Below are 21,608 nucleotides of genomic sequence, written 5' to 3'. Positions count from 1 at the left end.
GATGGAGGAGGCTACAAGAAGCTGTGCCTACACACCTTATACAGGCATAGTTCATCACTGTCACTATCAGGAAACAGGTCCAGAGGAAAGTTGTGCAGTCAATGGTGGGGTGGGTGCATGTAGACAGGACATGGCTGAAAGAGGATGAAGGACATCAGCGTCAATGGTGGAGTGGGTGTATGTAGACAGGACATGGCTGAAAGAGGATGAAGGACATCAGCGTCAATGGTGGCGTGGGTGCATGTAGACAGGACATGGCTGAAAGAGGATGGAGGACATCAGCGTCAATGGTGGAGTGGGTGTATGTAGACAGGACATGGCTGAAAGAGGGTGAAGGACATCAGCGTCAATGGTGGCGTGGGTGCATGTAGACAGGACATGGCTGAAAGAGGGTGAAGGACATCAGCGTCAATTGTGGGGTGGGTGCATGTAGACAGGACATGGCTGAAAGAGGATGAAGGACCTCAGCGTCAATGGTGGAGCGGGTGCATGTAGACAGGACGTGGCTGAAAGAGGGTGAAGGACATCAGCGTCAATGGTGGAGTGAGTGCATGTAGACAGGACATGGCTGAAAGAGGATGAAGGACCTCAGCGTCAATGGTGGAGCGAGTGCATGTAGATAGGACATGGCTGAAAGAGGATGAAGGACCTCAGCGTCAATGGTGGAGCGGGTGCATGTAGACAGGACATGGCTGAAAGAGGATGAAGGACCTCAGCGTCAATGGTGGAGTGAGTGCATGTAGATAGGACATGGCTGAAAGAGGGTGAAGGACCTCAGCGTCAATGGTGGAGCGGTTGCATGTAGACAGGACATGGCTGAAAGAGGGTGAAGGACATCAGCCTCAATGGTGGAGTGAGTGCATGTAGACAGGACATGGCTGAAAGAGGGTGAATGACATGAGCGTCAATGGTGGAGTGGGTGTATGTAGGCAGGACATGGCTGAAAGAGGATGAAGGACATCAGCGTCAATGGTGGAGTGAGTGCATGTAGACAGGACATGGCTGAAAGAGGGTGAAGGACATCAGCGTCAATGGTGGAGTGAGTGCATGTAGACAGGACATGGCTGAAAGAGGGTGAAGGACATCAGCGTCAATGGTGGAGTGGGTGTATGTAGACAGGACATGGCTGAAAGTAGACTTGTGCGCCGTCAAAAAATTTGTTATCAGCAGCAGCGGATCCGTATTTTGGATTTAAAAAAAAATCTTGTCATGTTGTTCAACCTCATTTACAGGGGTAATATTAGTTCCCATTTCAATGAAATACGGATCCGAAATTCGGAACGGAATTTCGTATTTTGGATATATAATTCGGAAAATGCCATTCGGATTCGGATGCTCCGAAATTCGGAATTTCAGGAAAATTCGTACGAATTGCGATTCGTAACGAAACGAATCGCACATGTCTAGCTGAAAGAGGATGAAGGACATCAGCGTCAATGGTGGAGTGAGTGCATGTAGACAGGACAAGGCTGAAAGAGGATGAAGGACCTCAGCGTCAATGGTGGAGCGGGAGCATGTAGACAGGACATGGCTGAAAGAGGGTGAACGACCTCAGCAGCAGCAAGATGGAAACATTAACACAAATACATGAACATAGTATTTTACTCATTGTTTATAATACAGAGTGCTTTAGCACACCAAATGTCACCTAGATAGTTTTTAGATCTGTTTTAAAGAGGGAGATCTTGAAATGAGCCTTACCCTTATTGATGAGCCCTACAGACCACAGCCCAGCTAAAGGCAGCCAATTGGCCATGAAAACCATTTGCACGTAGGTGTCACTCCTTTGTTGCATTAGTTGCTTAGCAGGTAATCTTGCTTCACCTGATCTATAAAGAATGTCGCCTGGAGTAACACATTTGAACTTTTACCTGCTGTCCCTCAGTGGAGTTGTCAGTCTCTATATGGGGTTGTTAGGGTTGTTACATTCATCATGTTGTTCTTTGGACAAGTTTGACAGGTTTCATACTTCCCATTCATGTCTTCGTGTGCTTAGTCCAAAGGGTCCTGTTGGGGGAATTCGGCACCATTCAGAAGCCAGTCTCACCAACAACTTCACCATGTCACCTCGATAAAGTAAGAGGCTAAGAGCTGAAGATCATATTTGTGCTCAGACTTGACCAAAGCATCATGACTGCTGTACGGGTTCTGCTGGTGCTGGTTGGTAAGTTATCATTATTCTAAAAGACTCTCAACTATGACCTGAACTTTTTATTTTAGACCAATTACAAAGGAGAAGTTTGGACTTACGGTGATGCCGTTTTACTGGCTAACTAAATATATTGTTGTGCAAACATTATAAACATAAATGCAAACGGCTACTTTCTCGATGGCTAACGTGCTACAACCCTCTGCTGCAGACCAATTACAACAAACACTTTGAGGATCCTTTAGCGTTTCATTAAACCTGCAGTGTAACATCGCTCTACGTAATAATTATAGTTTATTTTCCTTTATTTTGCCCCAAAGTCTTATTTTAAGCTGTTTTGAAGTACTCTTTCCCCTGTATGCTGTGTTGTTGGGACTTCATGTCCCATAAAGTGAAAGCAGATGCCGCCATATAAAATAACGTGTTCAAAAGTTATCTTTAGTTACACAGTTACATAGTTACATAGTTACATAGTTACATAGTTAGTCAGGTTGAAAAAAGACACAAGTCCATCGAGTTCAACCGACAGAGATGTGCAAGAAAAAGAGATTGTTACAGATATTATTTTATAGTCTAATTCACTAAACCTGTAGAATGCGCACTGCTATCTATGCAGATTCCATTGAATGGGGCCCCTTTTAATTGAACACCCTTGTGGGAGGATGGCTCAGGATTTAGGTCTTCTGGGCAGCTTCATCAGGGTCTCTATACTGGGCCTCCGGGGGGCCGCTATGAAAGGCATTGTATTCACCTGAAAGGAGGAAGTGAAGTTCATTGACGTTCTGGAACCTAAGTTTCCTGAAATAACAGGCTGGACAGAAAAAGAGGACAGAAAACAGAAGACTTTATAAAGTATGCTGCTACACTGATTACATGGCTTTCATAACCCACGAATCTGCAGACATGACGGCTCTGCAGTCCAAGAGATAACATTTTTACTGTCCCTCCCCGTGTAACTTTATTTCTCATGTATGTTCAGTTGTCGTATGACAGACTTTAAATGAACATTAGAACAGGAAATCTAAGTGACTGTAAGTGAGAAACAATTATTGATGGCAGACGCGGCGCTTGCGCCTCTCAGAAACTGATGACCTCCTGGGATTAATGTTGACATTACAGAGAATGGTGCAAAACACTCAAAAAAGGGCATTTTGGGGGGGATAAAAATGCTTCTGAAAGAGAGTGTTGAAAAGACAATGTCAAAATGCAAGCTATTGTTTCCATGCAGAGGTGGAAAAATATCAAGGTGTAGGTATAGCCAAAACTTTTGGATAGTGTAGGGGAGCGTTAAAACCGCCATTAGTTCATTATTTGCTGCCTGTGTCCCCTTTACTTCCTGTCCCAGAGGAACAGAAAGTGACCGCAAATCTCTACAGAAGGGCAGTATTCCATCTTTGACAATGGTGGTCTTATCGGGTCCGCCAGTCAGCTTTTCAGTTGGGTGCCCAGTGCTAGTCTATGGGCAGCAGATGGGTAAATGAACAGGCATTAGGTGACCCCCGACTCCGGCCAGGTCCGGAAAAACAAACGGGTCAGAGATCCATTTGCTACACCTGATGGTGCCTAAACGGGGGTAATTTGCTGTAATTGGACACATGTCCGTTTACATCGGCTTCCCCATAGACCGAATAGAGGTTTGGTCATTTCAGTTTTTCAATGGAGGAAAAAACTGGATGGACATGGATGTCACTGTGGTGACCTCCAATCTATACCATTCAGATCAGGAGGGGATCCGCGCACGACTCCCCACCTGATCAGCCCGTGTGAACGCTGCCTTAGACAGTTGTCACCAGATCAGGTGCCCCCCAGTGGAAGATTTGCCCTCACCTCTTGTTCTGGTGACAGCTCTAACATTTTGGATTTTCAAATACTTTCTGTACCATATACCTGGAGGGGTAATGACGGCACAGTGAGCAAATCAATCTTCTGTATTGCTTTAATCAAAACTAGTGTAGCACTCACCCCCGAAGGAGCCGGTGATTGCCCTGTCCATCTCTAGCCTGTCTAGGGGTATGATCTTCAGCTGCTCACCATTTAGCATTAACCGCCCTTCTTCTGGTGCCCACAAACTGACGTCCACTTCAGTAGTATAATGCAGAATAATGTTTTATTGAACATCTTCACTGGGGAGAGAGGGTGTAGGGGTTCTAAGCTTCCAGGGTGTAACAGACATAAACTCCAGACTCATCAGACCTGGTTGGCGTACCAGTGTAGATCCACTTGGGAGGCAGCAGATAGCAACTGAAGTAGCAGATAAGCAGGATGAATATCGATCCTCAACAGGAAAGACACCGGCCATACTCCTGAAGTCCATTGGGTTGCAGGACACCTTAAGAGCCATCATTGGTCCTGGGTCTCTTCCTCCAACAGCAACACAGGCCTCCTCCATGTTGGAGGCCTCAGGGAAACATTTCCCTCACACTAGCCTATGCCCATCCCCAGGCCTCAGGCCTAGCCTGGGGGGCAGGCTGAACAGCACCCAGCCCTATTCCATGGCTGAGCACATGGCAAATCCCTCCAGTATATGTACCCCATCCCAGCATCCACCACTGGTTGAGAGAAACCCAGTGATTGGCTGCTGTACTGTGCATACACTACAGTGCCTCTCATTGGCTGTCCCACAACATGGCAGAGTCACACTCTGCCCAGACACCTGGAATTAACCAGATAGTTGCCATTATAATTCCAGCCAGGCTGACTACAGCCCTGGCTATCACTAAATGTCTAGTAGCCACATCATAGAAGGTGATGGGGGCTACAATAGGAAGTGAGCAGAGGAAGTGAGCAGAGGAAGTGAGCAGAGGGACAACCTCATCATTGTGCTGATGTTCCTTCCCTGGTCAATCGGCAGGCTGGTGGTGGGGAAGAGACCAGCCTGTACTGTTTAACTACAGAGGATACAAGTAAGGTCAGCAGCCAGGCTGTGCTGTCAGGTAGGGGTGCCTGGATTATGAGACTGCCTACAGAGAATTGCAGATATTTTGTTGACACTTCCAATTATGTGTTTATCTATTTGGCACAAGTTCAGCTTTATATATATTACATTGAACATGTTACACGGCCGTTCCCGGGTTGGACCTTTTTCATATGAAATGCTGGTTTTGTGTCCCCGCAGATGTTACGTTCTTACCAGGACTGCAACAGTTATTATTTCTGAAGTGTATCCGACTTTATTCTGTGAAATTGAATTGATCATTTTGGCATCTGTTTCCGTATTGATTTCAGTCTGTATTAGAGGAAATCAATAAAATAGAACATGTTATGAATTGATTACCCGATTATCTATCACATGAGACTTTGTATCAGTGCCGCCTGTAGTGATCACTTCCTGTTTCCTCCACAGTTCTGCAGCAGTTCAGTGGCTCTGTTGTCCAGTCCTCGACCTGCGGCTCTCCCGTGGTTTCTGCCCGAATTGTTGGTGGCACTGATGCGGTGGAAGGGGCATGGCCGTGGCAAGTCAGTCTACGATATGAGGGGAGCCACATCTGCGGGGGGTCCTTGATCAGCAATGCGTCGGTTCTCACTGCTGCTCACTGCTTTACATAGTAAGTTCTTGTTATACACCATAGATATCGACAATGGGCTCAACACACACATACTGGCACAAACCCTGATGAAGGGATGAGGTGACCCCTGGTATGTGATGGCTTTTCTTGTGTGCAGTAAAGATTTACTGGACTCATGTTATATCATCGACACTCTCATTCTGCTCACATCCTCAGGATGCTCTGGGAACACCCCAGCTCACAAAGAGCTTCCTCTAAGATCTGAAGTGAAAGATTTATCCGTCCAGTTTGGTACTAACACATCAATTGCTGAACTTCCAAGCCAAGGTTTTAATACTGCTAGTGTCCCTATTCCTCTTTAGGCCTGTCCCTAAGTTAATCGCATCCTGAGGCAATGCTGTTGCTGGGTGGATGGGGGGGGGGTTTGCAGTGCTGTCAGGGAATGGTCACTGGGCAGGAGGGTGGCATGCACATCTGATTTGTCGTTTGAAGGAGAGACAATGGCATGCCGGACCCCGCTGCCAGCAGCTCTCTCTGGCATCCCACACAGCTCCCTGACATCACTGGCTGCCTGGAACTCAGCGGAAAGCAAGCCAGAGTGTCCCCATTCCTTCTGGCAACCGGTGACGTCCGCAAGCTCTTAGCAACCTGGGATGGTGTGACCGCCACCACCCGGCCGCTCCCCAATGTAATTTTTTATAGTGAAGTGGAGAAGAGATAGAGGCGCAGCCACCAAATCTAAGGACAAGTAAGATAAAATATGACATTTGTGTTCTTAGATTTACAGGGTTATTCACAAAAGGGTGAAGAGTTTGGAGAAGGCCGGAGAAGGGAACAATCTAGGAGAACATAGGTGATTTGGCTATTCTCCAATTCAGCACACTTTCCGGTTCAGCTATGTTGTCCTAGATTGTTCCCTTCTCCGGCCTTCTCCAAACCCTTCACCCAGTCTTTGGTGTGGTTGGTAGCTACTACTGTGCATCATAATAATTTATTTTTCCTCCTCAGCTCGACGTCTCCCTCTAACTACAAAGTAGCTCTCGGCTCTTATGAACTGTCCCTTCCTAACTCGCATGTGGTTATCTCCAGCGTGCAAAGCATTCTGATTAATTCCGCGTACAGCACCACTGGATCTGCGGGCGACATCGCTCTGGTGAGACTCTCCAGCCCTGTCACCTTCACCGACTTTATCCAACCCATCTGTCTGCCCTCATCATACATCACCTTCTCCACTGGCATGGAATGCTGGGTAACCGGTTGGGGCAGTATTGCCTCCTCAGGTGAGAATAAGAGCAGGGGTAATGGTCCTTAACATTGGTAAAAGCATGGAGGTACAGCTCAGTGACTCAATGACTGCAGATTGACAGGTCTATAGTTCAACTTATGGTACCCCTGGAAGGCTTTGTCCATGCATGTACCACAAAGGAACAGCCAGCAAACATATTTAAAGGAAGAGTGTCATCAAAGTGGAAAGTATAAAATAATGGCAAAGTATAGGGAAATAGCTTGGAGCATTTGACTGCAGGTTGTGAGGTCCCTTGCCCCAAATTCAGGTGCCCCCTGGAAGGTAATGGCCATGCATGTATCTAAAAACAAAGGGCTTGACATTTGATTTTCAAAAAAACGTTTTGGCAGTTTGTGTGGGAACAGCTTAGTCCCTGCTTTAATTCTAGGTGCGCCTTGGAATGCTTTGTCCGTGCATTGAAAGAGAATGACCTTAGGTTGTTGACCAGCATCCTGCAATTAAGGGAAAGAGAGGAAGATCTTTAGGAAATGTATGAGGGTATATCTCAGTGGCAGAGCTTTCAATTGTAGATCAAGAGCTCCCTGGTTCGAATGCGGGTGCTGCATGGATGCCATTGACTATGCGTGTACTAGGGATCAACTGCAGATCAGGCAGGTCCCCGGTTCAAATCCGGGTGCCACCTGAAATCTTTTAACTATTCATGTACGTTCGGTTTTCGAAAACCTGTCTACAAGTTATTTACGGGGAAGCTGGTAATCAAATGGAAAGAAGTGGAAACTGTGGGCTGAGGGATGGAGGTATACTGTACAGTATATCTGGATTGGATAATAATGGCCCCTAAATTAAGTGATTGTGTGGAAGTAAACAATAATTTTTAGAGCTGCTTTACATCATGCAGAGTTATTTCTGAGAACCAGAAATGGCAATAATGTCTTCTATATCTGTTCTGCAGTGGGCCTACCGTACCCGCAGACCCTCCAGCAAGTGATGACCCCATTTATTACTAGAGACATTTGTGATCTGTGGTACCATACGAATTCAGGAATCAGCTCCAGCAAGGCTATAATTGCACCTGATCAGATCTGTGCTGGGTACCTCGATGGAAAGAAAGACTCGTGCCAGGTACGTGACCAAAGTAGATGTAAGCTTTCTCTGTGAACGGCGTATGATAAACAATTGTTTCTTATTAACACAGATATTTTCATCACTTTTTCCTTCTTTGTTGCATCTCAGGGCTGCTGATCTCCTGCAGCTTTGTAACCACTCCCTGGTGGTGACTTTCTGACATTGCCTGAGAGGAGAACAAAGCTTTTCCTGTCTGTCTGTGTCATTGTTTCATGTTTTAACTGTCATCTCTATCTACCGCCACTAGACGGAGCCATGGTGCTCCATATCCAAGGTGCTCCATATGCTTCTCAGCACCATCTAGTGGTGGTAGTGCCATGTGAATGTCATTCACCCAGCTATACATTGGGCAGCTGATTTATGTATCTGAGAGTAACTGGGGAGTGAAACAGACATGTGGATGGGTTGCTGCATTAGTTGACAAGCTTTGAACCGATGGACTTAGCAGGCGGTCATGGATAACGCTGGATCATGTAGAGAGTAAGCACTTTGTAACAGGACGTATGAAAAAAAAGAGGAGATATGAGACGGGAGATAATATTATATTAACTTGTATCTTGCAGGGTGACTCTGGTGGACCTCTCGTGTGTAAAGTTTCTGGGATCTGGTACCAGGCGGGCATTGTCAGCTGGGGCACCGGATGTGCGTTGCAATATCGGCCAGGCGTCTACACGTATGTTCCTCTGCTTAAGACTTGGATTGAGAAGAATGAAAACATATGGAGCCAAGTGCCAGCTCTTCTGCCCAGCATCTACTCACTCATTCTCACTGTGACAATACTGCTGAGTTAATTCCACAATGTAACAGCTGCGGAATGGAAACAATTCATGAAGCTGACAGACCTAAGGAACAAAGGACCTTGGTGCAACGTTTTTTTCCCCCAGCGGTAGGTCCGCCCCTGAGTTCACTCACTGTTAATAAATAATAATGAATACGATGAATACTATTATTATATCTGGAAAGTTTTCCTGCAATTTTTAATATGATATAATAATATAATTTTTAACATTTCCGAAAATAATTTGTATGAACTTGCTCAATAAAAAGTTTTATTTTGAAATGAAAGTTATTCATTTACGTTGTTGCGGACTGTTTCCTCTGTTTTACATTATATGACTGCAGTCAAAGAAAGTGGAAGGAGACTCGCAAAAGGCTGTAGATGGAATGTGTGGTTTTTTTCTCTTTTTATTTTATATGTTTATATTTGTATATACCGAATATTGTATATTTGTTTTCCCCCCCCCCCCCCGCGCACGCACGCACGCACACCCACCTGTCTACCTTGGCTGCCGCTGAAGACTACATTTCCCAGCAGGCAAAGTGCAGCATAGCCAGTGGGGTCGAAGTGGACAGCATCAGGGCGGAGAGCGGAGAGCGGACAGCTGCAGCCAGGTAAATATAAGACATCCCCTGAAAATAAGACCTAGTGTCCTTTTTCATTGAAAAAAAAATATAAGACACTGTCTTATTTTCGGGGAAACACGGTAGTAGAAATAACATGCCATCAAGAAGAGTGTACCTCGGGATACCGAAATTGTTATTCCACATAGTGAATGAAATCTAAAAGATGACAACCCAAGAACAAAAATGTAATACAGTATATTGCAGACACAAGTCCTTAGATGTGGTGGCTGCATTTGTTTTCTTCATTTTAGGCTAAAAGCAGTTTCTGCAAGTACAGAGATGATCTGTTAATCCTGCCAGTAATGCAACGTTCTTATTACTTCCTTGGAGCTGAACAGATAGCAAAACAATGTTGTCTTCCTTCCTACTAATTCCATCACCCACCATGTAATGGAGATGTACAAAAGCAGCTGTGTTTAAAGTTCAGTCTGGGTGGACAACATGACCCCCACCATAGATACAGAGTGGGTGTAGACATAAAAGGGAAATGAAATGAGTTTGTGGCAGGATCACCAGGTACAAAAAAATAAAGGAAAAAGCCAGATAAAGAAAGCTAATGCAGCCAGCACGCCTAAGGACTGGTAAGATCCCATATGTTACATTTTTGTTTTTGGGTTTAGTTATGCTTTAAAGAAGAAGTATCTCCAGAAGTTAAGAAGTGTGTCTTAAATCCCCTTAAGGACCCAGTGCACATTGCACTTGGTTCTTTATAAATATTTACAGTGATTTTGAAATAAAATGAAATTTTGTATTTCTGTCAGTGCCGGCTGTAGCTCCACCCCAGACTAAAGCCAAAAGTATGGCCGTTCCTATTAGACATGTAAGCTGCGGAAGAATTCCGTTCGGTTCAGATATTTCGTTATTTCGGAATTCGGATCCAAAATTCAATTCGGTTCAGGTTTCGTATTCGGACAAAATCCGAATATCCGTTAGTTTCGGAGGAGTTTACAAATATTAGTTGCGAGTAAAACAGAAAACCATATACAGATATTATTATTAAAGCTGAATCTCCTAGACCAGAATGTCATTCAGGTCTAGGAGCCATATACATATATTACTAAAGCTGAGGCTGCCAGACCCAAATGGCATTCGGGAGCTCCCAAATGCAATTCCGAAATTCAGATCCCAAATGCCATTCAGGGTCTAGGAGCCTCAGCTTTAGTATTATATGTATATACTGTATATGGCTCCCAGGTTGTCATAGTGGAAGTTTGTGTTCAGACCCATTCGGGTGCATTAAACACATCTGATTGGCCAGAAAAGTCACATGTCCGATTCAGTTTAGTTTTTGAACGAAATTCAGACGAGATCTGAAATTTGGAAACCGAAATTTGGATTCGGACACATTCGAATGCATTGGGATTTGGAAATTCGGATGTGTCCAGATGTCCGGATTTTGATTTGGAACTAAACGAATCGCACATGTCTAGTTCATATGTGGGAGTTACAGCTATCACTAGAGCCCCCTCTCCCTCTTCATTCTGCAGCCCTTTCTGTGCCTCCTCTGTTCTCCTTTGCCACGTTCTTTGAACTGAAAATATTTATATGTAAAAGAACTGACAGAAAAGACCCAGCCACCAGCTATTCAGGGAGAGAGTACAGTAGTAGCTGGTGGCAGAACAACACCACAAGCCAGCTAAAACATTAGTATCTATTGGATAACTGAGCCCAGACCCACCAGCCAGCTCTTCAGAGACTAGAACAGTAACTGGTGGCTTGTGTTATCATGTGTTTTTGTGACTGAAGGGTAGACCTGTGCGCCGTCAAAAAATTTGTTTAGTTTCGTTCCATTTAGTAATATCCATTATTTCGTAATTCGTGTCCGAAACTCAATTCGGATTCGTACGAAATACGGATTTTCGTTAGTTTCGGGACATTTTCGTAACTTTACGAACATTCGTTATGATGAAGTTAAAAAGCAAAAATACCTTTGTTAATATTGGAGTCGATGTGGTAGTTGTTTTTGTATCCGAAATACGAATTCCGATAACGGATTCCGTATGCGAATTTCGTATTTCGGACAAAAAAAAAACTACCATCAACTCCAATATAAATGTACTTTGCTTTTTAACTTCAATATATAACGAATGTTCGTAACGGAATGAAAATACGTCAACGGAATTTCGTATTTCCTGTCTGAGTATTGTGTTGTAATGCAACTCTCAGCAGCAGCGGATCCGTATTTCGGATTTAAAAAAAAATCTTGTCATGTTGTTCAACCTCATTTACAGGGGTAATATTAGTTCCCGTTTCAAAGAAATTCGGATACAAAATTCGTTAACGGAATTTCGTATTTCGGATATAATTCGGAAACTGCAATTCGGATTTCGTATGCTTACGAATCTACGAATTTCAGGAAAATTTGTACGAATTTCGATTCGTAACGAGACGAATCGCACATGTCTACTGAAGGGTCGATGTAGAAGAAAACAAGCCAACAGACACTACACCATTCTCTCTCTCCTGAATAACTGATAGCTGGCAAGCAAGTCTGGGCTCAGTCTTCACTGCAAAGAAGTTGGCAGGGAAGAGCTGGGGAGGCACAGGGCTGGAAAACAGGGCAGAGATACAGATGTTTAGCCCGGTAGCTTAGAAGAAGACAAGGGTGGGAGTTGTGGGACCTCTGTGTGCACTGCGTGTCACGTCCCTTCTCCTTCCTGTTAGTCAAAACTGATTAGTATTAATTTCCTTGCTAGCAGCGTTGTTGGATATCGGTGGCGGGAGAGGGGTCAAGCTATCCAACCATCCTACTCAGCAACCACTGCACAGAATTGAAAAGGACCAGGTGTGATATAAACAGGATCCCTTGGTAGATTTAACGTGTTTTTTCAACTTCTGGTGATACATTTTCTTTAAGGAATAGGAAAGGACCCCAAAGGCTTTTGCATGCAATGAACAAAAAAAAAACCAACAACAATATTTCAAACACAAACAGAAACTTTCTTAATTTCTAAGTTAGAATACACCCCCCAATATTTGATTTATGGTCCTCCAATCTTGGTTCCACACCAAAACTGTATAAAAACTTTATTAATGGAGACATTTAGTTCAGAACAAAAAGAAAGTGATACCTATCTGTGGTTGCATGGAGTTCATTGCAGGAAGAATGTGAGCCCTGTTATTGGGAGTATTACACTCATTGTAGGAAGGAGGTGAACACTACTGGTGAGCTAACTTCTGGAAGGATGTGAACCTTGTTGCGGGAGATATAGCGAACATAGTGGGAGTAAGCCGTACTGGAGAATGCATAGAGCTCAATTAAGAGAGGATGTGAGCTCTCTGAGAGTAGACATAGAGTAGACATAGTGGGCAGAACAGGAAAGAAGTAAGCCCTATTGGCAGGAGCAGGAGGTTAATTGATGGAAGGATATTGACCCCTTGTTGTAGAGTCAAAGCAGGAAAGAGGGTTGTGGGCCCAATACGTGGATTGAAGTGACAAATATTGCACTATATCTAATGAAGAAACTGTGGAATGTCATCTGAAGGCAACATCCTGTCAGATGGAGTTAACTATGAAAACATTGACAGGCACAAGAGGATGATCATAACATTTCTCATAGACCAGACATAAGTTTGGGGGGCACCTGAATCTAAAGTAATGTTGATGAGTGGAACAGCTGAAGCTGTCTTCAATGCTGTAGTACTTGGATTGTAAAGAGTGGAGCTCACAGTGCTGGTCATAGAATATGTGGTCGAGTTAAATTTTGTTGGGTTGAAGGTGCTACTTGGAGATATTGAAGTCCCTCCTTCACTGAACTGAATGTTTGGGATGTACTGCTGGATCCAGGACTTGTAATACTGAACCCTGGTGTAGACACCCGGATGATTGGGCTCTGCACAGCCGAAACCCCAACTGTTGATGCCAAACTGCAGCCATACTCCATTCACATTGCACACCAGTGGGCCGCCTGAGTCTCCCTAGGAATGAAATAAAAGGAGCATGTTTAAACATTTGTGTAAACATTGACTGAGCCTTCCCTGACACCTTTCTAATTCGTCTTCTGACTTCACCTGATCATGACGGGTATTGTGCAAAAGGTTGTTTTCGGTTTGCTGCTACCTCTCACAATAGAAATCTTTGAGTCAACCAATACAAAGGAAACAATACACTTTGCTTGTGGCTGATGTCTTACTGAAGTAGTTGCTAAGAGAAAGAGAGTACGGAGTCACAGAGACCTCTGGTGACCAACCTTAAAACAACCATATTGGCAATCGTCTGGCTAAAATCGTCCCCGATATGAGAACAAAGAGTATGGGGCTGCCATTGTTGGACTCTCCTTTTGAGAAAGCTAGCAGCCATACTGCCATGTTGTTGCTTTAGCCCTAATGCTCTCTGACCCAGAACAAGTAAAAAAATTAGGAATATTGATACATATATAATACTCATTTAAACATGTGTGATGCGGGTGACTCAAAAGTACTGATGTAGCCAGCAATGGTAGCCCTCATACTCTGTACTTTTTGAGGCGCTTGTCATGAGATGCAAGTAACACGGTGAGCTGATTTCAACTGGTATTAATTTCAGAGCTTAAAGGAGAACTATGGGGTAAGTGTTACCCCCCATAGTTCTCCTAAGGGTCATGGGAGGACACAAACTAGCGTCCTCCGGTGACCCAAAGCTCAGTATATAGAGAGCTACAGCTTGCGGTATACTGAGACCGCCGCAGCCGGGACGGATCCCGACATTACTGTCGAGATCCACCCAGCTGCGTGATTGACAGCTGGCTCTGCCTACCCAGAGGCAGAGCCAGCTGTACCTGCCCCCTCCCTCATCCGTTCCGCCAGTCAGCGCTGGAGGATCGGACAGGTGAGGGGGGAATCCCTGCAGGGAGCCGTGAGTGACAGTCACGGCTCTCTGCAGGGACAGTGTCAAGAAGTGAGCGAGCGACGGTATGTGTTCTCTCACTTCCCGATCTATTGAGCCAACGTGTGACAGTTTCGTTGTCATGCGTCGGCTCCAACTATGAGGATGAGTGATTTTCACTCACCTCATAGTTCTCCTTTAACATGAGGGGAGATACAATCTGCATCCATCTCCCAGTACTGTCTCTGGTGCCCTGCCCTTAGAACCGCCCCTTCCTCTGATGTCACTTCCAGCTCTTAACACAGTGCTGACCCATTATCTCTGGTTTCTTTACTTACGTACTTGTTGCATAAAGAGTATCAATCTCAAATCTGCACCGGTTGCCACATACCTAGTGGATAGCAATGAAGATCACCAGCACTCGTGACATGAAGTAAATTAAAGATGCATGTCACAACAACCAACGTTTCAGAACCATACTGGGTCCCTTCATCAGGGCAGACATCTGCCCTGATGAAGGGACCCTGTGTGTGGTTTCCAAAACGTTGGCTGTTGTGATATGCTTATTTAATAAAAAAGAACATGTGGATTTACTTCATGTCACGAGTGCTGGTGATCTTCATTGCTATCTACTGTTGTACGCACGGCGCCACCCATGGACATCACTACAAGCCCCACCGTTACTTCAAGGTCTTTATTGCTGTATGGTGTGCAGGGGACATCCTCGCTTTATCATCGGTGGCCACATACCTGACACGAGTCTTTCTGGCCCTCTGGGAAACCGGCACACAGCATGTCCTCCTTGATTAGTTGCCCTCCGTTGGACAGGCCCGTTTCGTACATGGTCTTACAATCCTGGTTGTCAATCAGAGGCAGCTGGACCTTTTGTAGGGTCTTCGGGTTGGGGAGGTTGACTACAGAGGACAAGGGGAACACTTTTTTTAATTTATTCAATGATGATATAATGATAGTGATGGTTATTTTTAGTCTAGCAGTTCCTCACCATTATCTTTAATGTTGCCCCAGCCAGTTGCCCAGCAGAGGGTCCCCCCTGGCAGAGTGATGTTCGGAGATGGAAGGCTCACGGGAAGAATGGAAGTGGTAAATATGGCGGGTGTTTTCAGTTGCAACAGTGCAATGTCCCCGCTGGATCCCTCCTCAGTGAATTTGGGGTGCACAAGGATTTGTTTTACTCCCCTGGCCACTACGGTGGGGTTTTGGAGGTCTGTGAGCTGGTACGCTCCAAGGTAGACGGTAAGATCCGAAAGGTTCAGAGGCCTTAGGGAGAAACGACAATCAGAAATCGCAATGGCCTTCCTAACACAAATTTGATACACGGTGGTGTGAAGAAACTAGGGCTGTTATTGATTAAAATTTTCGTGTTCGATTAATCTAAGTTTTTTTTAATCGATTCATTTCGATTACAACGCACACACAGATCCAACTACATTGGCCTATACACATACAGCACAGCAATTAAGTAATAAAATGAACTAGGATCACACTCATCCAGCACGTTATTAATCTCACGTGCCCCACTCAATATGGCCGCCGCTTGAGTGGGGCAACTCAGAATAATAACGTGCTGGATGAGTGTGATTGTAGTTCATTGTATTACTTCATTGCTGTGCTGTATGTGTATAGGCCAATGCCTTGGTTGGCGCTCGTGCAGAAAGTTTCAAAAAAAAAATTAAATCGATCAAAAAAATTTTAATCGATCAAAAAGATTAATGATTAATCGAGAAATTAATTGTTAATTTGCACAGCCCTAGAAGAAACAAAACATTTTTGGTCTAAAACTGCTGAATACATAACTATAATGTTTAACAGTAATGTTCTTAAACATCCTAGGAGTGTTTGGTTCTTGTGGCCTAAGATTTGTACTGATGTGTCTGGGAAGGTTCATCCAGCTCATGGTATATCTGTAACATAAATAAATCAAGGATTTGCTGTATTTTTCTTGAAGACATTTTGCTGGTTATCTGACTAGCATTCTCGATTCAGAATTGATAAAGCTGGTCGGATGACCAGCAACACATCTTCAAGAAAAATACAGCAAGTCCAGTTGACTTGATTGATTTTTTTTCCTGATATAACTATTTTGATGGTTCCTGTTCAAGAGTCGATAGGCCAACTTTAATGGGTTAAATCATACCGTATATACTCGAGTATAAGCCGTCCCGAATATAAGCCGAGGTACCTAATTTTAGCCAAAAAAACTGGAAAAAAGTATTGACCCGAATATAAGCCGAGTATCTGGCAGTCTCCGGCCACCTAAATTAGGACCCGGAGACTGCCAGATGACCCCGCTCGGAGCGCCGCACACCTAGCAGTAGTGACGCGACGCTCGGCGAGGTAAGTAAGAAGACGCGCTGGCGCTGACTCGAGTATAAGCCGAGGGGGGCACTTTTCACCCAAAAAAATGGGCTGAGAATCTCGGCTTATACTCGAGTATATACGGTAATTAATTATAAATCAGAAATGAATACTAACAGATTGCATTAAAAAAAAAAGCTCTCAGAAAAATCTGAAGTCAAATCCAATGTAATAAAGCGTCTCAATATTTAACTATCTTTGTGTCCTCTTTTTGGATTGGTGGAAAACCTTCCGACATTCTATGTCTGTTATCAAATCCTATTTAAAAAAGCTTCTCAATATTGAACTGTCTGCAATGGGTCAGATACCAACAGTCACCTCTTTATGGATTGGTGGAAAACCTTTCTGAAATTCTATGCCGGTTCTAGCAGCTATTAAGCTACTAGACATTGGCAGAAAACATGACAATTAGGATTTAGGCACTTTTCCTTTAACCCCTTGTAACAAGGACACTCCACTGAAGACCGGAGGTGCAAGTACAATGCAGTTTATTTGCTTTCAAAACGATAGATAACACGAAATCCAACATAAATAGCCTGCTGTAGCATAACAGATAGGGGCTCACCAATCCTTGAGTTGTCACGTACACTCAAGGTGTCCCAGTCTTTTAACAAGTCTCTCTCGCAGCACTGCTGCTCCGGCCTCAATCTTTAGGGCCACTGTCTGGTTCCTCCAGACAACAGCAATAACATGCCAATCCTCTCAATATGGTTCACAAACCCGCAGCTCCCTGCTGCCCTGGCCTCCACACTGACTCCGGGGTGGAGCTCTCCTGACTCACAGGTGGGGCCCTGAACACATCCCAGCACACACTTCATGAGGGATGTAAACAGGTGCACAATCAGGTGCTGGTCACCACCAAAGCATGGACCCAGGAATGGAGATTTCTTCCCACCCAGAGCTCTAAGAAATCTCCTGGCTCCAGGATCCCAACCTTGATCCAGAAAACCCAGAAAGAACTGAAAAGGCAGTTCTCTCCTGGTACCAGTAATGTCTTCCTGGAGCCACTCAGCCCCTCTGGCTGAGAACCCTGGGTGACTTTGAGGCCACCTATCACCGTGGTATTGCCTCACAATGCCACACCCTTCATGACTGGGCTAGTTTTCAGGTTCTGTTCATAAATGACTGACACACGTTTTACATTGTTGCTGTGTGATTCTTCCACAGCAGGAATATACTTTCTTGCTAAATGTACCCAGACATATTATATATAGTTTTTTAGAGGACAGAGAAGGGCTATATAATTATATCAAACATGTACCTAACGCCTCACTTAGTTTGAATAAAATATAAAAAAATGAGGAAAAAAACTAGAAGAAAACACTTTTTTTCCCACAAGTTTTGATTATAATTATTATTATTTTTAGAAATTTGTTATAATAATGAAAGTATAAAAAATGTATTTATATATCATTTTAATTTTCCTAATTTTGTTTTACACTTTTTTTTTTTTTTACACTTTGTAAAAAACAACAACTTTTTTTTGTCAGTTTATATGAAGCAGTCACTATGACTGCTTGATAAATTAACTTTTTTAAACATTTTTTGGCTATTATTAGGCTGCTCCAAACTTAGGAACAGCTAATAATAACCTTAGAGACTGATCCTGACAGCATGTCAAATTCAGATCTCACAAAAAGGTCTTTGATCAGCCCAGACGATCAGAAGTCTGATACATTTCACTCAAAGAGATACACTGGTGAAAGCTATCGAGCTGTCAAAACGAATAGCAGAGAGGTGACTCACTCAGCTACCTCTCTGCTATTTTCAGCTGTCAAATACAGGATCGCTATTTAGCGGTCCCGTATTTGCATGTAATGGCTTCATTCTTTCATTAATGAAACAAATAAGCTTTTACAAAAGCTTAACTATTTCATTAATGAATGCCTCAATACTGACCCATCCATTAATGACTGGTAACTGCTGAGAATCAGTGGTTACCGGCATTACAAAGCCTGATATAACTCGTCACGTACAGTGTACGTGGCCAGTCATATAGGCACTTCGTGATGGGACGTACAGTGTACGTCTCCCGTCACAAAGGGTTTAAAAGAGAACTATGGGGTCATTGTTTTTCCCCATAGTTCTCTTCAGGGTCACGGGAGGACATAAACTAGCGTCCTCCCGTGACTCAAAGCTCAGTATACCGCGAGCATCCAACACTTTTGAAAGTGTCAGGTACCTTTATCCCCCATTGCATGCTGTACTTCCATCCTGTAGTGACATAGGCGTGGAAAGAAAGAACCAGAGCACATGACAGGGGATACAGGCATCCAATACTCACATAGGTTACGGGTGCCAAAGAGTCATACAGAGGTTGCTGGAGCTTGAATGGAGGTAGGAGACACAGGCCACCAGAGAAGAGAGCATAATTCCTCTTCTATTACAAGGAGTTGGGGTTACAAATGTTTTAGAGTAGACCTATAACCCCTCTGACTAAATATCAGCATACAGATCGGCATGCTTATATGAAATCATCTGACATTCATTAGCAAAATAAACATATTTTGTATTTTACTTATAATTTCTTTTTTCTACTTCCTGGTCCTCTCTGGCACAAATGATGTAATCATGCCCAAGCATTGCATCCTGGGAAGGTAACATCAGCAGAGCATTGCTGGGAAATCTCATCTGTGATCTCATGAATGGGGAGGAAAACAATAATAAGGAATGCAAAAAAATGAAAAGCCGGCAATGATCTAGAAGTATCTGTTTGTAGATTGTCATTACTAAACATTTCTATAGGTGCCTTTGTTGTTATTTTGAAGATAAGGGGAAAGTTCCTCTTTAAAGTGCTGTCAGGGTCACTTTAAGTAGGATGAGCTTACATATAGCTGCTCACTGTCAGCTCAGCCACCTTTCTCAATTCCCACCGGGAACCTCTGAACTTACTGCTGAAAGCAGTGAGCCGCGGTCAGCACCCACGAGTCGGTGAGCAGGGACCCCCCGCAATATGAAATGTTTTTCATCTGTAAGCTGATCTGCCAGGGCCACTCCCCCTGCACGGCGTTCACACCTCCGACGATGCGCTCCATCGGCCGCCCGCAGCCTGTAAGGTTATGGGAAACAGGTAGGACGTATTGACCGTAAAGACCATAAATTACATCGAATTCTTCCTATATCTCTAATTATTAATATGAGAACTACATGCATTAGACATGATCATGCAACACGTGAATAACACGGAAAACAACATCATAAAAGTTCAAGTGTATGCAAAGTCAGAACTTTCTCTTTTAGCTTTGGACGGAGAGGTGAGGGTCTGGAGGTCTGGTTGGCTTGTTATTACTGTCTTTGTCCTTACGCGGTAGTTTCACTGTCTCTATGTGTCTCCGTGACTACTGAAGACCTAAAGAGGTCCCCACCACACTCCCTAATGGTCCCTTTTAAGGCGGGTGCTGCAGTGATAGTGGATGGCTCCACTTCAAATCTAAGTATACGAGGCGGCCCAACGAAGTACTGATGGGGGGGGTCATAATAATCTGGCCACTCGGTGTATTGTGATTGTAATGTCTTCCAAATATTGTGAAGCGCTGCACAAACTGTTGGCGCGATATAAATCCTGTATAATAATAATAATAATAAAATTTATCACCAGCACAACGGAGCAAAATCTTCAACGGGTGGTCATTATATTGATGTACACACATCTCGTCACAAAGCAACGTTTCGGGGCCACTGCCAGATGAAGGGACCCTGAGTGGCCCCGAAACGTTGCTTCGTGATGAGATGTGTGTACATCAATATAATGACCACCCAGATTTTGCCCTGTTGTGCTGGTGATAAATTTTACTAACCTGTGACTACAGAGACACAAAGTGACTGGAAATGCAAAGTGTTACAGCTGTCACCGGAACAGGGATAGAGGGAAAATCTTCCAATGGGGACAGCTGTCTAAGTGCCCATTCACACTGAGCAATAAAGCCCGCGATTTCCGCCGCAATTTCGCGCATTTTCGCGAGATGTCACCAGCCAATGATATTCAATGGAGCTGTTCTAATGTACAGCTCCATGTCGCCCGTCGCTGTCGCTTGTGCAGGACCCTTTTTCCCGCGGATGTCGCGCCATTTTTCTATTTTTGTATGCAGCCCAGCTATCCCGCCATGCGGAAATCCGCTCGAGGTGAGTGCCGCTTAGTGTGAATGGGGCCTAAGAGGAGAATTCCTTCACTTTGGAGAGATCTGCTCTGACTTCCTGTTGTGTCTAATGGGAGACAGATGGCAAAAAAAAAGCCCAGTTAGGTGTTTTAACTCTTCCTTCCTACCAGTGTATACCCAACTTTAGACAGTTGTCTCAGGAAACAGATGTCCCCCTTGGAAAACTTCCCCCCTATTTCTGTTCTGGTGACAACTGTATGTATTGAGGGGTATACTGTATGTATTGGGGGTGACCTCAGTATTTTGCTATACATTTGCTATAGTGTTCTTAAAGAAAATCTGTTGCTGGCAGTTTGGTACTCACATAAACGCAACATCAGCATAATCAGTAAAATCTTCAGCATGATGCTTTCGCGGTTGTCACCGTCCTCTGTCCTTCAAGTGTGACACGGGACGTTATCTCGCCTTATATTATGTCCCAAAAGCCGTCCAACTGGTTCTCGATTATTGGAATATCAAAGCATATCTACGTCTGCAGAGACGCCGGCTGCTCTATATTCTCCCTTTTCGTGGACCATTCGGTATTTACCTTCGAAGTGCAACTGATGCCAATTGAGTTAGAACTTTATTGAATATCTTCATATAAGCAGGGCCGGATTTCCCACAAGGGCAACCGAGGCCCGGCCTTGGGGCAGCAGGGAGTAGAGGGGCAGCAGGGGTGTGGAATTCCTATCTCCTGACGCCCGGGACAAGCAGTTCCGGGCACCGGGCGGGTAGTTGTTTTCTACATTTAGCCCGGCTTTGGGCAAGCGGAGCTAAATGTACAGCGGGGAAGCCGCCGCTTGTTTTGTACAAGTGGTCTCGCCGATAGAGCACTTGTATGCAGCTTGCATACGGGGGG

At 44.3% G+C, this 21,608-nt stretch overlaps 2 protein-coding genes across 2 annotated transcripts in view; one reads left to right on the top strand and one right to left on the bottom strand.

Annotated features, from left to right (window-relative positions):
• PRSS48 (protease, serine 48) overlaps positions 1-8,817 on the top strand; it is a 36,850-nt gene extending 28,033 nt beyond the window's left edge. Inside the window, exons 10-13 of the mRNA XM_018570821.1 lie at positions 5,493-5,694; positions 6,664-6,935; positions 7,854-8,023; positions 8,590-8,817. Coding sequence (XP_018426323.1) covers positions 5,493-5,694; positions 6,664-6,935; positions 7,854-8,023; positions 8,590-8,817 — 872 coding nt within the window. The remainder of the gene's footprint in view (positions 1-5,492; positions 5,695-6,663; positions 6,936-7,853; positions 8,024-8,589) is intronic.
• A 3,749-nt stretch (positions 8,818-12,566) lies between these two features.
• Positions 12,567-21,608, bottom strand: part of LOC108799008 (serine protease 27-like) — a 16,925-nt gene continuing 7,883 nt past the window's right edge. The window contains exons 3-7 of the mRNA XM_018570820.1: positions 19,506-19,726; positions 15,238-15,512; positions 14,985-15,148; positions 13,075-13,348; positions 12,567-12,709 (exon numbers count right to left, since the gene is read on the bottom strand). Of these exons, the coding sequence (XP_018426322.1) occupies positions 12,567-12,709; positions 13,075-13,348; positions 14,985-15,148; positions 15,238-15,512; positions 19,506-19,726 (1,077 nt within the window). The remainder of the gene's footprint in view (positions 12,710-13,074; positions 13,349-14,984; positions 15,149-15,237; positions 15,513-19,505; positions 19,727-21,608) is intronic.

The sequence above is a fragment of the Nanorana parkeri genome, unplaced genomic scaffold, assembly GCF_000935625.1.
Source record: "Nanorana parkeri isolate BGI_ZX_2015 unplaced genomic scaffold, ASM93562v1 scaffold1602, whole genome shotgun sequence".
Classification (NCBI taxonomy): domain Eukaryota; kingdom Metazoa; phylum Chordata; class Amphibia; order Anura; family Dicroglossidae; genus Nanorana; species Nanorana parkeri.
Note: the sequence above shows the minus strand (reverse complement) of the source record. Positions and strands in the feature narration are given on the sequence as shown.